This window comes from Calonectris borealis, chromosome 2, assembly GCF_964195595.1.
Source record: "Calonectris borealis chromosome 2, bCalBor7.hap1.2, whole genome shotgun sequence".
NCBI classification, from domain to species: domain Eukaryota; kingdom Metazoa; phylum Chordata; class Aves; order Procellariiformes; family Procellariidae; genus Calonectris; species Calonectris borealis.
Window position 1 is genome coordinate 139,585,972 of NC_134313.1, and position 25,353 is coordinate 139,611,324.

Sequence of the window (25,353 nt, forward strand, 5' to 3'; positions counted from 1 at the left end):
TACCACTGCATTCTTTATTGACTTTCTTTTGGTTTGCACTTATGTATCACTCCTTCCTTTAGTGTCAGCAGTGAAGGGTTTCTTATTGACATTTCAGTCTATTTTAGAATCTTTCATCTAGCTTGTGAGTTTTTATTCTCATTAATGTACTGCCAAAACTGTTAGCACTTAAAGCATTTACATTTAACTTTTTGGATATGAAAGGGGAAAAAAAAAGACTGGCACCTTTGCGAGTCATAGAGGAGTGATTTTGATTTCAAAAATCAAATGCATACATTGATGGATTTGATGGGTGCTATGGGACCTGACAGGAAAGTATATAAGTTTGTGCTTACTATTTGCCTAATGCCTGCATTTTTCCTGCTTGGAAAGAGGGATGATCAAAGTGCGCTCAAGTCCTTTCCTGATTTGGGACACCTTTGAAAATAGCATCTATGTATTTGCAGGACCAGCGCTTTATTTTTAAGAGGGGGGGGCGGGAAAAACCCCCATTGGGAGAGGCTGCTGACATCCTAGTGTGGGTAGCTAAGCCAACATACCATTGTTTTTCTGGGTCAGATCCCTTCCCTCTAGCTGTATTGTTTTACTGTCTCACTGTGGTTTGTGCGAGCTCTAAAAAAGTCTTGACAGGCACTGTCGGCCCTTTGTGCTCTAGTCCAGGTGCTTCTACTTTTATGTATTTTGTATAATTCCTGTTAGAATGTCACTGTAAGACTGAATCCTTTAAAAATACATTTCTGTTCCCTAGAGAAGAAAATGCTGTGTTGAACCACTTTCCTCTAACACGATTTTTTCTTTACTCTTTGCAATGTAAAGTAGATAATTCTTCTGCCCCAAAGTGGTTAATAAGTAACTATAATAAAAAGCTTATAAATGTGACACTTGTTTTTTTTTTTCTGGATGTAGATGCTACTTTTTTTTTTTTTTTTTCAGAGAAAATAACCTGACCTTCTTTTCCCTTGCCTTACTGATAGTGCCTATGATCAGAAGCCACAAGTGGGAATGAGGCCCTCCAACCCACCGACGCCATCCAGCACTCCCGTGTCACCGCTGCACCATGCTTCCCCAAACTCAGCTCAGACTCCTAAACCTGACCGGGTTTTCCCTACACATCTCCCTCCATCCCAGTCCATTCAAGACAACAGTTTCCCTATGGACCACAGGTAAAACATGAAACATGCTGGGGACCCATGCAGAAGGCATTTCACTAGTGGTTGCAAGTTTTATATAGGGTAGCACTGGCTTCCTGCCCTGTTCGCTTTTGGCTTGGGGACCAAGGTGAAAGCCAGCAACGTTCAGAGTGTCAGAAATATGTGCGTTTTATGAAAAGCTGGCACCCAACTTGATGGACTTCAGTAGGAGTTCATATTGGCAGCGACAGAGTTTTAATGACCTGCTTCTTCTGTCTTGTGAGGGTGATTACAGGGTGCTAGATAATCTCATCCAGGCTTCCTTTCCCACGAAAGGTTGGACCAGATGGTTTTTCAAGGTCCCTTCCAACCTGGGCTATTCTGTGATTCTGTTATTCACTTGAGTCTAGTAAGGCCTGCGAGGTAATGAAGTCACTAGCAGGCATGTTCCTGGCTGTAAATATCCGTCCTTTTGCTAAGCAATTCACCTATCTAAGAGATAAGTGACCATGTTATGGTGTTGCTGCTTCAGAATATTCTTTGGAAGGGTAGATCATTTTTTCAACCCCTTTTGAAATATAGCATTTCAAACAAACTAAGATGCCAACATAAACTGTGCTTAAATAACATTAGTCTGAGTAAAAGCCACAAGAGCTAGAGACTAGAATTAAAGCTTAAACTGTCCTTAAGTCACCCTGTTTTGTTTTGATATGTTAGAAATCCCCAGACAACTGACTATCTTTCTTAGCTCAGTTTTGCAACAGATATGCTCAGTGGATTTCCCTGATTTTTGAGACCAAACACTTGTTTGTGGAATTCTATTTATTCTAACCTTTATTGCATGAACCTGTTTTTGCCTGCTGTATTGTGTGATTGCTCTGAGCATTTAAAATTTCAGCTGTATGTAAAGAGATATATATGTTCAGAAACTCGACTTAGCGCTTAAACCTTAGCAAATTAAGAAAAGAAAATCACAGTTGTTGGGAGTGCGATTTGCATGCTTCTGCTCTAATAAGGGCTATTATCTCCAGGGATTTGTGCAGATCACTTCTGAAGGGGGTTGCTAAGGTTTATATTGCTGTTTTGTGCTTTGCTGAGATAGTTTTAAATATCACCCAAGGTTCTCTACAAGCCCTCCTGGTGATGAGGAAACACTGAATTGGTCCCTTCAGCTGCCATAGTCACTGTCTTTTCTGCCTCCGTGGACTGTGGTCTAACCACACAGGCCCCCAGTGAAGCCAAGCAGTGGTTTTGATTACAGATGGTGGATAAATGTGTTTCTGTATATACACCAAAGTCAAGTTGTCAGGAGACTGAAATCTCCAGGAGCTAAATGGCTTCTGTGCAGAGCGCAGTAATTTCAGATGAAAAAATCTTTTGTTTTAAAGCAGCTTGTAAAAAGAGTACTGAAGCTGTATGTCAGCCCTAATGTGAGTATTTATAAAGATTTGCATACACCTTAGCATATTTTTCTATACCATAACACTTGCTCTGCACAAGCTTTGTAGCCTCTTTACATGATTCCCCTTCCTGCCCCGTCTTTGATATTCATGTTCTTAGGGCATTTTGCACTAATACTTCCCTTCTGTGATAGAATATCATGTGTTCCAGTGAAGTCCAAAATAGCTGACTCAGGCCAAAAAATCTCATTTTTCTTCTTTTTTAAAGAAAGGTACAATTGTAGTGGAAGATATTTTTCCCCATTTTCTTATTTATTTTTAATCTTCTCACTTCCAGTTGTTTGAAGCAAATGTGTACTTCATATTTTTGTGAAATTCAAATCTTCACGATTTGCAGGGTGATATGCTACTACAATGAGTGTATTCAGAAAATGTCATTTAAACAAATGACCTACCTACATGAGTTCATATATAAATCTATAACTCAAGGCATGTTTCTTTGGAACATGCATTGGTGGCATAAGATAGCGTTACTATCTAGAACATACAGCCCATACATCTTCATACAGGGCATGAATATATGAACGATAAGTGGTCCTAACAAGTACCAACAGGAATCAAATCCACTTGTATAAACAAATGGCTTGATTCCATACAAAGCTTCCAGTACAACAAGTATTATTAACTTCCTTTGAGGCTTTGTGAGTGAGCCTGTTTCTTATTTTAACTTCAAGTTGCAATTTTCTGATTCACTCCTTGACAGTTCTTAATGATAATTTCTGCTTCTTTTTTTGGCTAATGAAAAAAGGAAAAGAGGGAAATGAATGCAGTGCCAGTCAGCCTAACTGTTTCATAATACATTTGAGTTTCTAAGTTTATTTTCTGCAGGTGTAGGTGGAATTGCAAAACCCAATGTTACAGTGCAGTACTCTTTCTACTGCAAAATATAATATTTACAGCATCATTAAAAAAATTAATTTTGTCTCCACTGCTACATTGTAACAGTTTCTGTCTCTGTAGCTCCCACACTATTTGTAATTAAGCTATGACAGTAAATATTTGTCAGACCAAGTTCACAGCAGTATTATGACAGATGTTAGTGGAGTTTAAATTGTTTCAGAAACATGTACTACATATGAGTTGATGGTGAAGGATTGTATTGCCTGTGCAATCAAACCCCTGCATTATTCTTCACTCACCCAGTTTTCTCCAAGAGGATATCTGCTTTTGCTTGCGTGAACCAAAGTCAGTTCAGATCCAAAGTACAGGAAGCTGAAGAATGATTAGTTCTTGATTTTTTTTTTTTTTTTTTTTTTAGTGTGACAGTAAAAATCTTGCAGAGAAAGGCACAGGTTGTTTGTTTTGTCTTGCTCATGATGAGTGATAACAGGACTAGTAAGCAGTTTGTTGCAAGAACATTGCATCTGCTGTGGATTAGTGCAGACACAATATTACTACAGCGGTGGTTACCACTACTATGGTAATCTGCAGGAGATGACAGGAAGACTTTGTGCAGTTCATTGGGGCATGGGGTGGGAAAATAGCATCCTTGTATTCTTCTCTATGCTTCTGAACCTGCAGATGTCCAAGTAATTATATTCAGGCCTTTTAGTTTAGCTAGATATGTTTTATGGAAGAAACAAGCAGCATAGGTTCTCGAGTAGAGTTGCATGTAAATGAAGTTAATTTAAAACTGAATTCTCAGATTTTATGCATTTGGGAGTAGCGAATGGCAGCGTGGCTTGTATGGATGATTTCTTTCATGTAGAAATGACCAAGGAAACAAGTTAAGGCAGGAGGGGAATTCTTAGGCATTGTTTCTCTTAGCAAAAATTTCCACCCTCTCCTTTTTCTGGGGTGCTTACATTCCCTTCCCATTAGAGCTGGAATGCAGTGCCAGCCTTGCAGGTAGATCTCCCACGGTGCTATCCCTGAGAGGACAGAACCGTGGACTTTTACCCTGGAATGATTCCAGATATTATGGCAGACAATACTCTTTATTCAAAATGTTTGTGTTTGTTGTGGTCAGAATGGTTTCCGTGTAACAGTAAGAATGGTAGGAGTAAATTAGAGTACAAGCAATATGTTGCTAATACTTGTGAAAGAACAGAGAGCTCTACCTAAGTCTCCTTCATGTTACTGTGGTAGGATGTCAGGTTTGAAGCTGGTGCGTTTCCCGTTTGCCTCTTCTGTTGAGAGAAGATATTGAAAGCAGAGAGGATGGTGGTGGGGACAGGTCTTAGAGCTGGTATTAATAGGTGGGGTTTTTTTGTTTCTTTGCTTGTTACTGTTCTACAACACAAGGGATCCTGGTGGGAGCACTTGGCATTATCATAAGCAAAATGTTTGCTACTGAAAAAGTGATACAGCCACTAACCATGACCTGTGAAGATCTTTGGGAAATGGAATGTAGCTGAAGTCCTTTACATGACCTCTCTACCTTGTGTCCTAGATTTCGCCGCCAGCTCTCTGAACCTTGCAATTCTTTCCCACCTTTGCCTGCAATGCCAAGGGAAGGACGTCCAATATATCAGCGCCAGATGTCTGAGCCAAACATCCCTTTCCCGCCTCAAGGTTTTAAGCAGGAGTACCACGATCCAGTGTATGAACACAATGCTATGGTTGGCAGTGCAGCCAGTCAAAATTTCCCACCTCCTCTGATGATTAAACAGGAACCTAGAGATTTTGCATATGATTCAGGTAGGTGAGACTCTCCTTTACTTCCGCATGGTAAATAAATGAGTCCAAGCAAGGGTTATTGATGTTTTGATCATATGAATTGAAACTTGCTCTTTTGGCTTCTAAGTCTCCTGAAGTAATTTATGTCTGATATAGCTTATGAAGTAGTAAGATTGCTACATAGTACAATGTATCTCGTGCCACCGTTGCCACTGTTTGCTCTGCAAAGGATTTCGTTTTCCGGAACTCTCTATCCAGACAGTGCACAGGTTAAAGAGACTGGGGAAGAAAAAATCATGGGTGCAAAATTGAGCTTTGCTTAAGAGGGGTCTTGTTCTGTACTATCTCATCTCCGACCTCTGAATTTGTGTGCTCCATTTTACGAGCTCTTTCATTTATCTGCCAGAAATAGAGGACTCTCTCTCCTCTTGCTTGCACTACTTTAAATCAGGAGTAACTCCACTGAAGTGGGGTTTATACAGCTATAAAACCAATGAGGGAGAAGAATCAGCCAAATTGGTGTCAGCTTCTCAGTTTGTGCATACTGCTGTGTTTTGTGGAGGTACATAATCTGTGATGCCAGGTTGCTGATGTAGAGAATACGCTGTTGCTATTAATAATGTTTATTATGATTGTGCTTATAGGGCAGCTGGAATGGAGCCTTATTGCTCTACGGACAGCACAAAACAGAGGAGGTGGTGGCAGAGCCTGCTCTCAATAGCTTCTGGTCAAAATAGAAAGTTAAGTGGTAGAAAGGATAAAAAAATAAATCAAGGGAATAACATTGTAAATGTTTGCCACAATTTAAATGTAATATTTATATTGTACTTGGAAAAGAGAGAGAGAATTAGGGAAGTAAAAAAGGAATTTAGTGATAAGTACCAAGTAACAAGGAGAAGGAAGCTGGAAGCATGGTATGGAGAGAAGCTGAGGTTAAAATAGCATGTAGTGGGCTAGGTGGGGTAAACAGTTGATCAGTACCGAGCTGAGAAAATGCAATCAAAACACGTTTTTCAGTTCTGGTGTGAGTGATTTCTGCAGCTCCTCTTCAGTCTCTGCCTCTGTCCTGCTTTGTGTATGCCACAGTGTTGAATAGAAGGGATTTCAGTGAGTCCTTACCATGCTTCTGGAGGAGGGTGCATCGCTTTCATACACATGCACCCTGAGTTGGGCAGGGGGAGTGGGTGGCCCTGACTGACTTCAGTCTGACTCTCTCTTCTAGGTGCTGCAGTACTTGCAGTGCTTTCCTACTCTGAGTAGATGCTTTTGCAGTTTATTTCCCAAAGGCTACATGGCAGCTGAGGTGAGGTCTCCTTTGAAAGTTTAGCCAATGACAAACTATCTTCCAGTTTTATACAGTGGATAATTTGTTTTTATTGTCTTTTTTGTAGCTAACTTAACGTTGTCTATTTAGTGGGCTATTTTGTGGTATCGTTGTAAAGTGCTTGGTTTTGAATTTATCTCTGTGTTAGTACAGGGGAATTTGGAAAGTAGAGCTGCTTTCTCCTTTCTTACTCTTGACAAGTAAAGAACCAATCCTTAGGTAAATTTGAGTTAGGCCTATACAGAGAGGGGACCAAGGATGAAATATTTCTCCAAGTTGAAATATAAGACAAGATGAAAATAAGTTCAGATTACAAGGATCAGATGTAGAACTAAACCCGTTCATTGATGAAGGTTCTGAGATATGTGGCTTTGGCAGTCATGTATCTTTAGTCTTACGGAGCAGCATGGGAGAGACTGTCTGCATAGTTAATGTGGCAATGGATAATAAATAGGGGACTGCAGCTTCAGGCACTGCCAGTCCCTTGCAACCTTCACAAGCACTGTTATTCATTCTGCTAAATTAAAGGGTGAAAAAAGGCCCTTTTGTAAGCATGCTTCATATTTGGCTAGGAAGTGGGATCTCCTTATTGCATACTACTACTTTAAATCTGAGTTGGCTGCTAGCATTCATCTTTCTTTGGAATATTCTTTATGGGAAAAAAAAAGGAAATTTTATTCTGAAAGGAAGATGTGCAAACTTGTATCCAATCCTGTCATGCCTTTTTTTTGTGCCAGCAAGAACAACATTCCACTTCATAGTAATGACGTTCAAGCAAAATTGTTGTTTCTTTTGTAGATGAATAATTAGTTTTTAAAAATGTAATAGCTGTGTAACCAGTGGTCATGAAAAATTAATCTGTTGGTATCAGGAAGTACTTTTATTGGCCTCAGAATCACTGCATTTAAGTTGACACATCTGTACACTCCATAAATTGCAGTCAACAACTGTGGTCTGTTGATATTTTGTCTTGTTACCATCTGTTCTCTAGAAACCATAATTTTCCATCCTTGCTAAGAGTACATTAAATAACCCCTTAGGAAACATAATGTATTGTCACTGAATCATTGATTTCATTTTTCACCTATGGATGTTTGGGCAAGGAGGAATGCCAGGGTGAAAAGTCTTTTTTACATGGTATTTTATTGCAGCTCAGATAAGAATATAGAAACGTATTTAAAAAGTTCATTGTAATACACTGAGATGTTCCTTTTGGGATGTTTTTGAAAGAGCCTCATAAAAGTTCATTGCTTTTGTGCACTATACTTTTATACTTTGTGGGAAGCTGGTGAGTGAAAAGCATTATTATGGAATGATTATAACTCTATTAAAACATGACATTAATTATGACATGGGAAATGGCAGATCAATTAGTTGTAATTGTAATTGCAGGTATGCAATTTCTACTGCAGAATGCTTGAGATAATGGAAAAAGAAAAATGTCAACAGAGTAGAAGCTCTTCCTTATCCATCCACACTTCTAGAAGTCACAGTGCATCATACATGTTCAGTCAATCAGACCTTATTTTCTGCCTTGGATTTTTTTATTTTCATGGCTGCCAGTCAGATGTATTTGGTACTTGGTGCTATATCTAGCAACTTTAAGCACAAAGATGCAGCCAAAGACATATAGAGCTTTGCGATTTTGTATCAATAATGAATATACCCCAGAAGGCTTCCCAAGACCTTGTTTATAAGGGTTAATAGTGGGCATTCCTGTACAGTTAGCACTTCTAGAAATCAATTCATGTGTTCAGTTATTTAAACAAAAAGGCCAAACTTGAGATGCTTCATCTATTCTGGGCTTTATTTTGAAGCAGGATCTTTGCAGGCTTGATCCTACTTACCTAATGTAGTGTATGTGCAAATATACTAAGGTACAACTCTAGCTATGCATGTATCAATTAATATTAAAAGTCTAGTTTTAAAATGACATCTTAAATCGTTGTTAAATTTAAATCTCATATTCTGTTTTGCCAGATTGAAATAGTTACTCTGGTTGGAAAGGTCTTCTGTGACCATGTCTTTGACTGGGAACTTTGAAATTTGTCACACAGTGGTGTTAAGAGATAAGTAGAGGAGGAATTGTTGTTTACATGTACTTATTACCAATTGCCAGGAATTTATCTGTTAAAATCTAGATAGATTCAGTCTTTCCTGAACAGGTTAGAGGCATTAGCAGGGCTAGTCTCACAGTTACATTTCAGGGTAGCCTCATGATTAATGCGCTTGAATGGACCTTAGAAAATTTAGATTCTGTCCCTGTCACTTCCAAAGTTTTCTTCCAAGATACTAGTCACATCACTTAAAGAATGAACTATCCAGACAGAATTATTAGTCTCCATATCTTGCTTTCTGGGTTGCTCATTCTTTTAATTCCTGAGGCCTCACAAGCAATAAATAACTTGTGTTGGCATGTTAGAATGGATGAGGAACTGCACCTTTGTTAAGAGAGATGAGTGGAGGAAGAGAGACACATCAAATGCATATACCTCCTTATTTTGGGTACCCGGTTAGGTCTGGATAATTTTTAAAGAACGTTATGTATTACATATGTTCAAAGCTTAGCTCCTAGGGACTTCCTTTGTATTTCTAGGCGAGGAAGTACGAGAACATCAGATTAGGGTCCCTGTGTAAGCACTGCAAAAATAAGAAATGCATAATATGAAAAATCTGGCAGGAGCGACGTGACTACTTTGGCAAACTTCGTTGGGGTGGAATGGGCTTTGTTGGGGCCTAAAATTGACCATTCAGCTGTATTAATCTTGAAGTCATCTTTTCCTTTCTTGAAATGTTCTGCCTCATTAAGTACACAACTTCCAGCCTCTGTAACAAAAGGGGCTCCACCTGCAAAGCTGTTTACTGCATGGCTCTCCCTCCCCCAAACAGTTTTGACCTGTGCACTCAAGAGACAAAACTGCCGAGGCAAAAGGCTGTATCATAATTCATTTGCAACAAAGGAGTTGTTTCAATGTTGCCCAGGAAGTTGTAATTATGACACTTCTTAACCTCCAAATTTTACTCTCATAGGTATAGGATGTTGTTAGCATTCTACCATCCATTTATAAATGTGTATTTACCTAATGACTGGGAACAGAATAAAAAGCAAGAGTCCTTTCAAATACCTGATGAGTTGTTTTTTGAAAAGCAAATCAGTGCAAATTAACGTGGAAAAAGATCCCTAGTAGCACATTCTTCCCTAGAGATCAGCTGACATGTCCTTAAATTTAGGAGGTTGCACAACAGCATAAGAGAATGTGTTGAATTAAAATTTCAAGGAAAAAAAATTAAATTTATTTTTTGGAAGTATATTTATTTGCAGATGGCTTTTTTTTTCCTTTCCTTTTTTAAACAACAGTTGGATATTCTATTGTACTTCTTGGAGGTAAAGTTTAGACATTTGGAGATGCTAGTATGAAGGAAAAAAGGAAATCTTAGCTGTCAGTCAGAGCCAGTGCAGGTGTGCTTTTTCCAGGATATTCTCTAGTGTATTGACCAGTGCAGCATTTAAAATGACACAACTCATGATGCTTCTACTACTGTCTTTAATTATATTGGCTAATTTTTGTACAGTGCTTTGAAAATGTAAAGCGCTGTATGAGTGCTAAGTATTATTAGTACAGTTATTCCCCTGGGAGATTATTTCACAGACTAATAGACTTCACAGTTAAGAAATATTTTTTGATCGTAAGCCTAAATTTTCCCTTTGATCAGGTCCATTCCCTTGCTCATAGCTACACCTCTTTGGCTGATCCTAAACAATTCCTTGGTATTAACGTACCACCTCTAAATCTCTGTAGGCAGTTTGCATGTATACTCTTAGTCTGTCTGTGACTCATTGATGAGACCTCACTTCATAAATCCTCCAGCTGCTTAATCTTTTCCTCAAATTCTCTCTAGGTTTTCTTTTTCTTCCCCTCCCCCCCCCCCTTTTTTTTTTTTTCTCAGACTGCAAATATTTGCAGTATATCTGAACATAGTTTCATAAAATGCTCTGTGAAACAGAACTGACTCCATCCTTTTCCTGGATATGGTGCTTCAGAACGCGCATCTCAAAACTGCATCTCCTTATGGCCTTAAAGAAATTCTTTTACACGGCAGTACAACTGTTCTAAATGAAAATCTGGCTGGCATAAAGGCAGAAGGGGACAAGGGATAGGGGTTTGCTCTTGAGTTCAGTAGGTTTAAGAAGTCACCCCTCCTAGTTTTTGGTTTTGCAGTTTTCCTGAGTCTCACTTCTGTGGTTTAAGATATTTCACCCTCTTGTTTCAGGAGCTTGTCTTTGCTCTGCTGCTTGAGTGAATAAGCGTGGATTTTGTTCAGTAGTTAAGCTGCACTGCACTTTGTACTTGCTCTTAAAACACATAAACACAAATCTGCTGTTGGATGGGATGACAGTAGAAAATAATAGCATCTGAGGGGGAAACTTGGGAAACTGGGACTTCAGAAGATTGCTATGAAAGGCAGAATTTTAACTTTTCACTTGCTTCCCATCTAGCTGATTTCCTCTATTCACTAATTCTGTCTGAAAGAAATCTGTAGTTAGCATAGAATTGATTTTGTAATATTATCTTCACGAACAAAGGAAAACCTGAATACCAAGTTAATGTGAGCATATAGGCAGGAGACCATACCTCTATTTTTCCTTTCAAAGCAGACAATACGATCTGAAAAATTGTCCTGCAGTCCCTGTTTTTCAAAGAAATGGATAAATATCCTCTAAATCTACAGTTACAGTAAGTGGCACTGGCTAATGATTTGATTTGAGGATTGAGAGCGCAGTCTGGATTTACTCTTTGTGCATTAACGCAGGTCAAATGGACACAGGCTGCATTTTAAATCAGTAATGGAAGGCTGAAGCCTGCCTTAAACCAATCACATCAGCCTTACCCAAGACCGATTGATCCCGAGAGACTGAGCCCTGTGAGCATAGCTTTTATATGAATGGACTCTGTGCAGCCTGAAGTTTCATTCATAAAATGGATGCTGAAGGGGAAAAAAAAAAAAAAAACCCACACACGCCAAACCCTGGAATGTCCATTTATGCGGAGCTGAAGGGTGTAGTGTTCCCTCAGCTGCTGCTTTTGCCAGTTGCCTTAAAGTAATGATTAATGCTCCTTGGCCCTGCCTGCCTGCAACCTGACACCATTTATGGCCTTGGTGTGTTTCTAATGTATAGTGAATGAGAAGGCTACATTCTCAAATCAGAAACATAAACAGGAACTGGTTGGTCTGAATTCCATTCAAATATGTCACTTCAGCCGTGCAGTGTTTGTCCAACTTCGATTTTACAGGCAGGGGATGGGGCGGGGGAGAAAAAGCAACACAGACATTTTTGCAGTAAGATTACCAACAAAAGGAACGAGGGAGAGAGAAAATGCTGCTGTCTTTTGTTGAATTCAAAGGGAAGTGATGTTTAAAATACATTTTACAGTTACTGAGGTTAATAAAAGCAAATACATGATTTTAAAGTATGCTCAAAAGATCAGCTCCATGTGGAATTTCAATTCAGAGCTGAATGTATGAGCCTTTGTTTTCCTGTTCTGCTGTATAAAAAGTTACACATCGCCTAGACAGGCTGTTGACATCTGGTCTCAGAAAATGCATTAGATGTTGTCATAGATCTAAAAAACAAAGTTGTGGAAAGGAAGCTGTTTGCTTAAGGTTTTCTTTCTGTATGTGTGTAATAATTCCACTTAGACATGAGCTGGTGGGGCCAAAGCTAGTTCTCCGGTAGGTTTTTGTCAAGTGAGATGTAAGAAATTAAACTTAAATTTTAATTCGCTATTTTTAGAAGGGAATGTATGTGTATCTATGAGTGCACATACTTCTGGATATGTTTTTTTTTTCTAATTGCTGGTACGAAGGCTAGTGACAGGCAAAATAAAGAACAAAACCTTCCATTCTGAATGTTTTTAAACTGCATAATGAAAAAAATACTTCATTTTTAGGTTGATTTTTAGAGAAGATTGTGACTATTTTCACCCTTGTAACTTTAGTGCACCTACATTTTTCATGCTGAACCTGCTAATGAAAAAATAATGCTGACTTTTGTATTGCCAGGATTTTACCAATGTGTACGACTCTATTGTAATTATTTAGCTTTTGAGGGGATAGTGCTTTTAAAGATGGTTGAACAAAACCTAATCCACTGCATCTGAGTTGTGAAATATGCTCCAGTAATTCCGGTATAGGGAGATTGTCATTAGTTTTAGTATTTCTATCTGAATGTCGCTTTTTGGAGAGACATATGAGTTTTAATCTAAATGTGTTCTGCAGGTTTACAAGATCATAGGTTTCATGATCAAAAAGAATCATTTGGTACTTCTCCTTGCAAAACACAGATCAAGGATTTTTCTTAGCGATGCCTGGTGCCACCTTAGCCACTTGTTGCGATCTAGTTTGAAGAATTGCCTTTCTTAACTCAAAAGCCCTGTCCATTTTCCAGTGATTTCAGTATTGCTCTTCCCCCCTGAGCTGGTCAGAGCTTCTCAGTGGTGCTAAACAGCTGCTTTCCACCATGAGGCTGAATGTGTTTCAGTGGTGGATGAAGCGCTCCTTTGTAAACAGTTTGTCAGTGCTCTTGGAAATCCATGAACAGAAAAGTTACTTGCAGTGTGATTGTGATGTTAGAAAGTTTGAGGCCAAAAGTATGATGTGTTCTAGCTCAAACATTTTATTTTAAAAAGGCTACCTTTGTCCCTGCACTTGGCAAAAATCTCTCTCACTGCACCAACCACCTCTCCATGTACCAGAGAAATGCTTGCATTGCACGAGGAAGTGCTTGGCGAAGCCCTGCGAGGCACTGAAGGGAGGACTGGCATACTCGCAGTGTGTGTAGCACAGGGTAAGGCTGACGTATGTGAGTGGCACCTGGGAGCTAGGTTGGTCCCAGCTACCCGAGGGGCTTGTGCATGCCCTTCTGTGCCCAGGGAAGGAATTTACATGCGCTGTATTTCTTGCCTATGGGAAGACAAGTGGCACAGCACGTTTAAGTCTGTTTGTATAGATATACCGACTCTGAATTGCTGAAATAGGAGCCAAAACCCATGTAATTACTTTTCAGACCAAAAGGACAATTGATGAGAATATGGTGTAAGTTAAATTACAGGACTGGCTGTATCCACTGGAAACTGCTTCTGTTCTTAATATGACTTAGTTGATAACAAAATGTAAATCAGAGAAGTAGGCAAGCAAACAGTAAGAAGGTTCCAGTTTTAGTGTCATCACTTTATTTTATGCCTGTAGGGAAGAAGACAAGTTTCACATATGAGTTGAGGTGTTTGATGAATTCGAGTGACTTTGGGATGAATTTGAGTGGTTGGATTGATGGGCCGAGGCCAATTGTATGAGATTCAACAAGGCCAAGTGCCGGGTCCTGCATTTGGGTCACAACAACCCCATGCAACGCTATAGGCTTGGGGAAGAGTGGCTGGAAAGCTGCCCGGAGGAAAAGGACGTGGGAGTATTGGTCAACAGCCGGCTGAATATGAGCCGGCAGTGTGCCCAGGTGGCCAAGAAGGCCAATAGCATTGTGGCTTGTATCAGAAATAGTGTGGCCAGCAGGAGTAGGGGAGTGATTGTACTCGGCACTGGTGAGGCTGCATCTTGAATACTGTGTTCAGTTCTGGTCCTGTCACTACAGGAAGCACATTGAGATGCTGGAACGTGTCCAAAGAAGAGCAACGAAGCTGGTGAAGGGCCTGGAGCACAAGTCTTATGAGGAGCGGCTGAGGGAACTGGGGTTGTTTAGCCTGGAGAAGAGGAGACTTAGGGGAGACCTTACGCTCTCTACAACTTCCTGAAAGGAGGTTGTAGCGAGGTGGGTGTTGGTCTCTTCTCCCAAGTAACAAGCGATAGGACAAGAGGAGATGGCCTCAAGTTGCACCAGGGGAGGTTTACATTGGATATTAGGAAAAATTTCTTTACTGAAAGGGTTGTCAAGCACCGGAACAGGCTGCCCAGGGAAGTGGTTGAGTCTCCATCCTGGAGGTATTTAAAAGACACGTAGACGTGGCGCTTAGGGACATGGTTTAGTGGTGGACTTTGCAGGGTTAGGTTTATGGTTGGACTTGATGATCTTAAGGGTCTTTTCCAACCTAAATGATTCTGTGATTCCATGATTCTATGACTTGTAAGCAGGCTCGGTGCATAAGGCAGCTGCTCACCAGTACACTGTACCATTCACCTGAGCTGCCATGCAGAGACCAAGGCCAGGCAGTAGCTCAACTTCTTCACCCACCCTGTTTCAGATTGTGCACACCTTCTAAGCTTTGGTCTACCATCTCTCTCTCTGCACATGCACATACGTGATGCAATACCTCTGTATCGCACTGTGCTTTGTCACATGCACATGGGCAGTGCCCTGGGCCTCCAATCTTCAGATGGTTTTGATAAAGTGAACTAAAAAGTAATTCAGAGTTAGAGTAATGTAACAATGTGTCCTTAGTTAGGGAGGCTATGTAAGGTCAGAACCACAGGAACGGCTGAAGAATAAATCCTGGTTCAGGTTTCCAGTTCCTGCTTTGCTCTGCTTCATTCAGGAGAAGACAGTCACTTCATCCTGTTGCCTGCAGAAGCTTCGTCTTCCCTGTGTCTCGCCTGGCTGGGGACATGGGCTGAAATTCTGTTTGTTTCTGTGCAGGCTATGATTGTGGGTCTGAAACCTGTCCTTATATCTGAAAAACAATTGGAAAAGAGGATTTAAGGATTCCTTACCTGCTTTGAGTTATACAGGGCTGAGACAACCTAACCTGTTAAATTCTGATATGGTAATTAATATGAAATACTTCCTTACCAAAGGACCGCTCAAGTGTCTTACTCAATAATGAAACCTAGAACCTGTGTCTGCTAAATCAGTAGCAGATTTTTCTTGTCCTGAGGAAGTCTGTTTGGGCTTTTTCTGCTTTGATGTATTTTGATTAAGGCACAGCAGAGCTTATTTCCAGTATTTTTCTCTGTGACATTCCCAGATGAGAAGGCATTTCTGCAGTGCCTAGATTATACACGATTTTAAAATAACACCTACTTGGAAAAAATGGTTTCAAACCAACATGATATAAGGCCATATTCATTGTTTTAAGATGACTGCTATGTTGCTTTTAGCAAGAGGATCAATGAAGAATGACCTCTAGGTATTCCAAATTAATAATAAAAGATAAATTAATTTTTTTATGTCTCCATATTTTTAGTTATTTTGGGTTTTTTTAAAGGGACTCTGCTGTTCTTGAGATGATGTAACTTTACAATGTGAATTACTTCATTAAAAGTCTGAAATAAGCTTGTTGTGTGTCCTAAATCCAGGCACATTTTTCTTCAAAGACTAGAAATTGCTAAAAGGTGATAGAATCAGTCACCTCAAACACTTGGATCCTGCCCTGGAAGTATTTTATGCCTAATTCTGTCTTATTTGTTGTCTTGAAACAATGCTTTAAGGAGAAGAAAACATATAATTGCTCTGTAATTTCTGCACTAAAATGTTTTCTTTTGAAGTAGCTCCGCTTAGCTAGTAAAAATACTTCTGGGTCTTAGTCAAGCATTTAGTACAATTTAAAACTGCAATGCTAAATTTCATTGGTTGGACTTTTTATTAGATAAGGTAGAAATGAAAGCAGCAGGCAATTTAATTAGCAGTAATTTTTCTGGGCAAGTCATTACTTTGATGAACTTCAGAGCAATGTTTATGGCTCCTAATTAACCATGTTAGTCATTTGATTGAATAATCACTTTGGAAATGTTTCTACAATTTGATTAGAGTCTGACCCACTCTGATAGTCATAAATTAACTGATAGCACTTTAGGATAACAAGGCTGTAGTTACTTTACGAGAAATAAACTCTTCCTTGCTGTATTTTTCAGTCCTCTGTGGACTGTTTAAGCACAAGCTAACCAGAAGATTAAGTAATGTTGGTACAAACAATGCTCGCCTTAAAAAGACTCCAGATGTTAATTATAATTGACTTAGGAGTATGGGAGATGAAACCCCAAATTGGCTAAGAACACAACTTCTTGGATGCGTGCATAATTCTTTATTCTGTATACTCTGCTGTATCGCTTTGCAAGAGTGGAGTTCATGAGTCAAAAAGGGTTTTGCTGCCAATACTAGTGAATTTTTACCTAAAATAGAAAATAGCATCTGTTTCAGTTCTCCGACTTCCTCTTTTTTTTACGTAAATTTTTCCGTTCTCTTTAAAATTCAATCTATTTGGTAACATGAGTGATTCCTTGCAGGTGGACCACTACTTGTAGCTTTGACTTCTAGTCTACAGAGCTATACTTGACTCGGGTGATCACTGAATCACTGATTCCTGTGGTTGTTCAGAATAGCTGCCTGAGACGTTAGAGATTCTCGAGGCCTGAGCAGGCAGGCACTGAGCGTTTCATCGAGAGAGGAGGTAATGAGGAGTTCAGCCCAGATGTGCAAGAGAGACCGTGGACTGTTAGAGGAAACTTACTATTACTGCCCTGTGTTTCACTTGTTTTGTGAAGTCAGTGTAAAACCTCGTTTTCTTACCCTGCCAAACCTTTGATACTCATCACTAGTCAGTGAACAGTGAAATTTGGAATCACAGTCTGAAAGAGTCTGCAGGCAGTGTTGGAAAAATAATGTCTGCTCTTTTGACCTCTGTTTGCATCTCTTAAAGAGTTACAAGTTAATGGTAATGGATTGCATAGCTTAGGGTAGGAGTTTATCACAAGATCAAATAGACTTTGTTAAGCAAGACTTTTGATATCCAAGAAGTGGGTTAAACATGGTCTAGAAGGGCAAACATTTATGGTGTATTTCTGTTTGCGAGTCCCTGTGCACAGGATGTGGCTACTTGGGGACGGTGCAAGACATGGGAAGAAAATAGAAAAACATTTAAAGAACACCATTTTCATTAGTTCTGTTTGGTTTTTCTCATTCTTGCAGATTTGAGTAGAGGTGGGGAATGGCAAATAGATGTCTGTATTACTTAGAATGTGCGCACTACTTTCTTTTTTTGCTTTTGAGGGGGGTTCTTTTTTGGTCAGGGGTGTACAGGTGGAGGGTGAAATTGATGCATCGGAATTCCTAGTTTAATGCTTAGCAATCGCAGAAATTTTCATTAACCCTTCAAATCCTTAACCAGAGTCTAAAAAGCAATATCCTACTCTAAATTCACTCTGACATTCCTTGTATTAATGTAAAGTTTATAAGTCTCCAGTGTGATTGGCAGGCTTTTCTGTGTAATTGATTAAAAATGTTACGTCGAATTAGTTACAAAGATAGACATACAAGCACAGGGTTTAAAATATTCATACTGTGGATTTTTGGTCTGTGAATAGTCCAAAGTGTAATTGTCATGGGAGTCAGCTTTTAGCAAAGTTGATTACAATAAAGGTTTGAATTCAGGTGCCTATGTTAGATGGGATCTATGATCTTCACATTATGATTTTCTCCTCTGCCATGCCTTGAGCATGCTGCTCTGAAATGCTAACTGTGTGTTGACAGGTTGACTCCCTCGCTGCAACTTGCATCCTTTTTGTTGCTCTTCTGCCTGCAGCCTGTCTCATTGATAACCTGCACACTTTTAATTCCAGACAGTCTTGTGACTAGCATTGTCGTCTTCTCCTTTCAGAAGTGCCTAGCTGCCATTCCATTTACATGAGGCAAGAAGGCTTCCTGGCTCACCCAAACAGAACAGAAGTTAAGTTTTCTATTATGTATCGCTTTTGTACGAGAGAAACGTAAAAAATTTAAAAGCCTGGAGGGATTTGGGGTTCACTGGTTTAATTCTGCTGCTGGGAAGACTCACATCATCTTTCTTTCTCTTCCCAGTCTTGAGTTTCTGATGCACTGATTTTTTTGTAGCTTCTTCTAGTGCCACAGGTTGATCAGGATAGAAGCAATTTTATTATGAATTTACTCATTCTGCTTTTCAAGGCCTCTAGCAGTTCAAAGGAAGAGATGCTTAAAAATTTCACCCATTCTGGTCAAGTGGTATTTTCCAGGCTATTGGTGTGACAGGCTCAGTTAACTGTAAAGTAATCCATTTTATACTTCAGAAAGTTTTCAGTGAAGGTTTTTGGCTTTTCCTTTTGTTACAATTTTTGTAATATTTTGGTGCTCCTTAGGCCCAAATTGTACAGCCATATGATATATACCAAAACTCTCAGTGACTTCAGTAGGGCAGAGCTTAGTTCATTGTCAAAATTAATAATTCTGAGTAAAAGCACTTTATAAGTATTAAAAATAAGAACGCCAACAGAACTAAGAAAAAATGACCACTGAAAGAGAGGTTATACACTCCACTCTCCTGCTTTGGTGTATCTTGTCAATATATGATTTTTTTGTTGTTGTTTGTTTAGGGTTTATTTGTTTTTCTTCCAAGGGACAAATTTCACAAACATGAGGGAAATTTGATTTTGAGATTGATGAGAATGCAGACAGATGTATGAATCAAAGTCCTCTAGTAAGACTTCATTTACTAGTGAAAAGACACAACTGGAAAGATAACAAATCTGGCTAAAAGCCCAACTGCTTCTGGGATGGAATAAAGGCAGAAATAGAAATAAAAGGTAGTATTTAACAAGCAGGAGATGGAAATTTATAACAGTCTTGGTATATGAAATTATATGAGTTACAGAAGTTTGATAAGGGAGTGAAAGACATCAGGGAAAAATCCAGAAGCTGCAGGGCTAAGGTCAACAGATTTGAGTTTTAATCACAGTTAGATAGGGGGAAAACAATCTTAGCCATGCTATGCACTCATAAGTACTTGGAGGTGGTAAAATTGTTATGAATGACGTAGAAAAAGCAGTGATGTTTGATAAATATTTGTTTTCTGTATTTGGAAATCAGTCAACATGATTTTATGGAATAAAGGTCATATCAAATCTGATTCTATTCTTTGTTGAGATTAAAAGTTTGATTGATAAAGATACTTGTATCATATAGTTAGACTTTTTATGGCATTCAATTTGCCACTGCATTACATTCTGATTAAGAAGTTAGCACAAAGCTGTATCAATAAAGTACACATTAAATACATTAAGACCTGGCCAACTGACAGATCTAAAAGTGGCTGTCACTGGGCAATCATCTCTGAATGGATTGTTTCTATTATAGTTCTGTAGGAATTGATATCAAGAGTGTTGCTATTCAACATTTTCAGTAAAGATACGGAACAAAGTTAATAGATAACTTTATGGCACAAAGATAGGCAGAGTGGTAAATAACAGGTAGGACAGGGCAGTCACACAAAGCAATTTGAATTGTTTGGTAATCTGGGCACATTAAACAAAATGTTTTTTTAATATGCTGAAGGTAGGCCAGGCTTATGGAACCGGGAAACAGTATATTGGAAAAAATGATTTTGAGATGGACCGCCTCCTCCTCGGCTTCACAGTGGGAAACCAGCCCAACCAAACATTGCAACCGTATGGCAAAAAGGCCTTCTGTAATATTTGCACAGTCAAAAGGAGGGTCATAGGGAGGCAGGAGAGGAGGAGATGTTTTGTCTCGCTAAGTAGCACTGGTGAGGCTGATACTGGCATGCAATACAGTTCTGGTTAAGCAAAACATTAAAATGATACTGAAAAGTTAGGAGTGTGTACAGAAGAGAGTGCTAGAAAGAATACAGGGTTGCAGAGGATGTCTTTTAACAGCAAAGACTAAATTTAACAGAATGATGTTAATTGGAAGAAACATCAAGGGGGTGACTTCTGTGAATATGGGGAGGAAATACCGAGTAGAGCTTTTTTAGTCTCGAAGGGAGAAGACCCGCAGGAACCGATGGCTAAAAGTCAAAGCCATGCTAGTTCAAACAGGAAATGAGACAAACATTTTGGAATAAATCATAGAGAAAAATGGGTGCTTTTTCATTTTTGCAGGTGGAGATTAACAGTCTTTTGGGAATGCACACATTAATTAAACACTCCTGTACTGAGGCCAAAATGTTGCCATTGGGCGGTGTGTAAAGGATGTGGGATATTAATCTGATTCCTCTATGACTTAGTGTTCCCTCTGGCGTTAAGCCTATGATCTCTTCTTTCTCCATGCATCTGTTATATAAACACCTCTCTCTTTTTAACTTACAGGCTGTATGTATGAAAAGGGACCTAGGCAGTTTTATGATGACACTTGCGTTGTTCCAGAGAAGTTTGACGGTATGTATGACACATTTCTCTCTCTTTTTCTTGTACGGGGAGATGAAAAAGGAAGAGATGAGGGACTTTTCTGTGTTGCTGATCAAAACAGGTCGGTAACGTTCCAATTTAGGATTCCTTAACACACCATTTGCGGTGCACCCAACCAAAGCTGACCTTTGTCTCTTGAAACCAAAGTCTCCTTTTCAAAAAGATGTCGTTCGACTTTTGCCAGCGAAAGATGCTGTATCCACAGTTGTGGCAGAGGAGCTCGGTTCCTGTACTGTTGAGAAGTAATAGGAGGATTTCCATTGCACATACCGCTTGTTGTTTGAGATTTAATGAAAGTTGTTCTTATAATTAACAAAACGATGGAGAAAGCAGCAGCTTTTGTGTTACTGAGGATTAAGCTTCTTGTCTCGTTGTCTGTGAAGTGATGAATAGTGGGGAGTCAGTGTATAGGGCATTTCTGTGTTTGTGGCAGTGTATTTGCACTACGTTAAACATTGTATTAGTGCTTTATTTTTCAGTGGGATTGATAACAAATCAATGATCTTTTCACAACATTACCCATTACAACAGATTTTTTTTCAAGAGGGATTCTGAGGTCAATTAAAATAAATGGCCCAAATTATCCTCAGTTACTCTGATGTAAAATCAGTTTCCTGGTGTAACTCAGCTGATTTCAGATTTATTTCATTATAGACAAAGTAGATGGACTCAGTATTTCTTGCCAGTGACTCTGTTAGTCTGCAACTTTGGGAAGTAATTCGGAGACCAATTACTTAAATTTACTAGAGTGGCTTCTTTGTGTTAGTGTATGTATGTCCAGCTTTATTTATTTTAACAGGAAAGATTAGATACTTTCTAATAAATTTGTAAACAGCTCTCTGACCATAGCTAAAAGTAGAGCTGGAAGACTCTTGGGGTTTTTCTCCTGCTTTATTTCGTTTGTTTTCCCCTGAGAATCACTTATATGGATTACAAGACTATTGCGTGTCTAGCAGCATTTGTGTGTTTGCTGAAGAATGGGAGACTCTAAAATAAAAGTAACCCAAAGAATTACACATTCCTCAAAAGGAGGTATCACATGCATTCCAGGGCTGGTAAGGAATAGCAAGAAATAGAGAATTTTAAATAATATTAGACCTAACTGAAGATTGCTCAATATAGTATTGCATTGTCACTGGATTGACACGTTCACCGAAAGGGTGATTTATTGAAAGTCTACTTTATGCCCTGGCTTTGGAATGTATGGGTTTTTTTTTTTCCCTTTTTAAAACACATCGTGTCAGGTTTTTTTCTTCCCCAAAAATGATTGTGGACCTGATCTGTTTTCAGTATCAGTGGCAAATTCATATTTACATTTATGGGAATGGGATAAGACCCTGTACTCTACAAGAAGTTAAGACTCTTCAGGACTAGCGTTTGTCTATGTCTTTCTTGAAAATCCTTTTTGTTTGTTTGGGTTTTGTACAGGGAAGGGAATGAAAACAGAAAATAAATACAAATAAAGTAAAAGAAATAAATGTTTGGAAATATATGTGTGCTTGCAAAGCAAGCAGTCTGCTGCTAGCACTGTCCAGTGAGAGAACACCTTGTACTCTAGAAGACTGATGTTGTGATACAAATAGGTGTGTTTATACTTGTAGCATGATGAATTTTGAGGAAAAAATAGCAGATGTGTCGTCATGTTTTGACCACTAAAGCAAAAGTGGGATAAGCCCAGGACTAGTCTTGATGTTTCAGAATTAGATTCTCAGCCGCTTCGTTTGAAATCAAAGATCGGCACAGGCGAAGAATCTGATCCTTTGTAATACTGCACTTGCTATTTGCACATTGCTCAGCTATCATTAAAAGAAAAATCCTGTCCTTGAAAAAGAAGGCCTTTCAGGACTGGAACTTGAACCTCACATAAACCAAAAAGCCTTGTGTTGATTTATTTGTTTTCCACAGCTATTGACTCAATTTTCTTTCCTGATTACAAAAGGAAGTGCTCCCTTTTTAATATTATTATTCTTATTTTCACTACATGGAGCCGTTCTGTAAAGGCCATCAGAGCATCCTAATGTTGTGGCTGAATGTAAAGTCCTGGCTTTCTGTATTAAACAGGTCACACTGCTTATTGGAAGGTATTGCTGTCCTGGTAGTTGAAATGAGGAGTTTTGCCAGCATATCAAGGATTGCTGTCATCGTGTGTAGAAAAAAATATTCTCTGCTTCAGCATCAGACCTTTCAGCTGTTGTTTGCATGAGTTGTTCAGTTTGAATATGATTTAAAAACAACAGAGACACAGTATGGGTGGCGCAGGATGGTTTTTCATTGGCAGTTTGTGGAATAGCTAGCAGAATATTATGATTGTTGTTTTTTAAAAGCTTCCTCTGGACTTGAAATTTTAGAAAAATTAACTTACTGCTTTTCAGGGGGAATACTAATCTAATATGTAGATATGAGTAAAAGTAATATGTGCTTATATGCAAGTCCAATATGCCAGAGAGGAACTTACATATCTGCAGGATTTGCATACCTATACATAAAGCACATGCTGTTTAAGTCCAAGTCAAATACTTTGTCAAATTTTCCTTAGAAGCATTTGCATGCAAAAGAAGTTTCACTCAATAGGGTTTTGCAGCTTTATGAAGCATACATTACATTTCCAAAACTGGGGCTGTGCAAAGTATAGTACACAAATGCAGTTGTTCTTCAGACATCAGAGTTGCTTACAAAAATAGTTCATGCTCTTTCAGGTAGAGGATATTGCAAAATGGTTTACAAGCGAGATTTGCATGTATCAGAAGTAAATGGGAATAGGGCTTAGGGAGATTTCCATAAATCATGACTGAATTTAGGTACTTTTTAGTATATGAACATGTTATTGTAAGAGTGTTTACAGTTAGCAGCCATCAGGGGAGTGTTGCATTTGTGGGTGGCTGGGTAGTAAGAATTCTTTTCCTCCCTTTATTAACCCTAATGATTGCTTTGCCGGTTTATCTGACAAATTGAGTGATGATGCTTTTTGCGTATTGCTCATCTAATGTTGTTGCTATTCTGCGCAGGTGACGTCAAACAGGAGCCAGGCATGTACCGCGAGGGACCCACGTATCAACGACGAGGCTCACTTCAGCTGTGGCAGTTCTTGGTAGCTCTTCTTGATGACCCATCAAACTCTCACTTCATAGCGTGGACTGGCCGAGGCATGGAATTCAAGCTGATTGAGCCAGAGGAGGTGGGTTAGACAGACAGCATGCCATGACATCCACTGCCCTGTCCTGCAAATTTAATAGTGCTCGTTTGGATTTAGGCCTTATTTTCCTTATTTTGCTTCAGTAGGACTTTAGAAGGGTGACAGAAAGGACTGGCAAGGGAAGTGCTTCGGTTAGGACAGAGGTGTGGTTAAGCGTAGACTTGATTCCTAGTCCCACAGAATAATAAAAATGCAAGTACCAAAGTTACAAAATACTCGGCGTTAATTGTGGGGCCCAGATTTTTCAGAACCACTTCATGGATAGACCTGTGTTCCAAAATCCTTTGAAAACTTGTCCCTGAATAGTCTTTCAACACCAAATATTCTTCAGTGTGAAGCTGTGGGAACTTGGAACTTTTAGGCTGTAGAGTGAAATACCCCAAGTCTAACAGACGGCAAAAGAGGAGGTTAAGAACATTAGGCAGTAAAATCCCATCAAAATTATATAAACACCCCTCTTTTTAGAGTTGTCTTCAGAGTCTTCCAGCTTAGCTGTGTCATTAGATTGTTCAGTGCACGCTTAGGTCCTAGGCTTGCCAATGCTCTTGCACATGCACAGCTCCCCTGAACCATGAAGGACTCGTGGGGTAGAAAAAATTACTTGTATGCATGAACATTTGCTGAAATATGACTTAGTTCACTTGTGTGATAAACAGGAATAAATAGAACATTTTATTACGTAAACTTTTTTTGACTAGGTAACATTAAGTAATCTATCCTGTTTTCTAAACAGCCATGGAAAGTGTTAAAAAATCTGTTGTGCCTGAATTTTATTGTAATACCGATGTGGATGATTTGATTAGGGTTGTCAAAAAGCAGTATCATCCTGGTTTACTTTTTTCCCCCTTGGACAGGGTTGGTAATAGAGGAGACCGCAGCAAATTTTCCATCAGGATCTCCTCTGAGTTAGAGCTGAGTAGGAAGCTTCGGGGGTGTAAGGCTGCTTCTACGTTCCACCAGCTATTTCTGCCGTTTGCCATCCGTCTGCTGGCATAAGCAATCTGAAAGCTTTCTTGCATTTAAGTTACATCATCTGCCAACAGCCCTAAGGGGATGATAGAGTAGCTGGGCATGGAGACAGGACTGATGTCCCTTTCCTTCCTGACATGGTCTGACTGAGGGGCAGGTTGCTTCAGGGACCTGTGTGCTGGCTCTGGTTTGTCCGAGCTTTCCCTGCACTAGTAATAGTCACCGTAGCAGATCCTGGCATTGTGCATCTTGGGATTTAACCATAGAACAGTCTCAGTCGATTTGGTACCAAAACTTTGCTGGCAAGTCTGCGGCTGTAGCAGGCTACATGGACTTCTTAGTTGTGTGGTCTGGCTCAGAACAGAGTGAAATCCTTGGAAAAGCTTTGGCTTGATTTTGGTGAATGAGATATCTGATTTTTTCCCCCTCCCCCAGTTTCAGTATTTTTTACCCTCTTAGTTTTGTCTTGTCTTTAAGGTATGTCCAAGGTTTTTCAAG

The 25,353-nt window shown here is 39.3% G+C and overlaps 1 protein-coding gene across 3 annotated transcripts in view; it reads left to right on the forward strand.

Annotated features, from left to right (window-relative positions):
* ETV1 (ETS variant transcription factor 1) overlaps positions 1-25,353 on the forward strand; it is a 66,021-nt gene that overhangs the window by 34,034 nt on the left and 6,634 nt on the right. For 2 of the 3 annotated variants that reach the window (XM_075143658.1, XM_075143659.1), the window contains 6 exons: positions 975-1,163; positions 4,983-5,230; positions 18,134-18,201; position 18,864; positions 20,595-20,663; positions 23,699-23,868. In XM_075143658.1, coding sequence (XP_074999759.1) covers positions 975-1,163; positions 4,983-5,230; positions 18,134-18,201; position 18,864; positions 20,595-20,663; positions 23,699-23,868 — 745 coding nt within the window. Of the gene's footprint in view, positions 1-974; positions 1,164-4,982; positions 5,231-18,133; positions 18,202-18,863; positions 18,865-20,594; positions 20,664-23,698; positions 23,869-25,353 lie in introns of those variants that run through there. The other variant, XM_075143656.1, reaches the window with a different exon arrangement.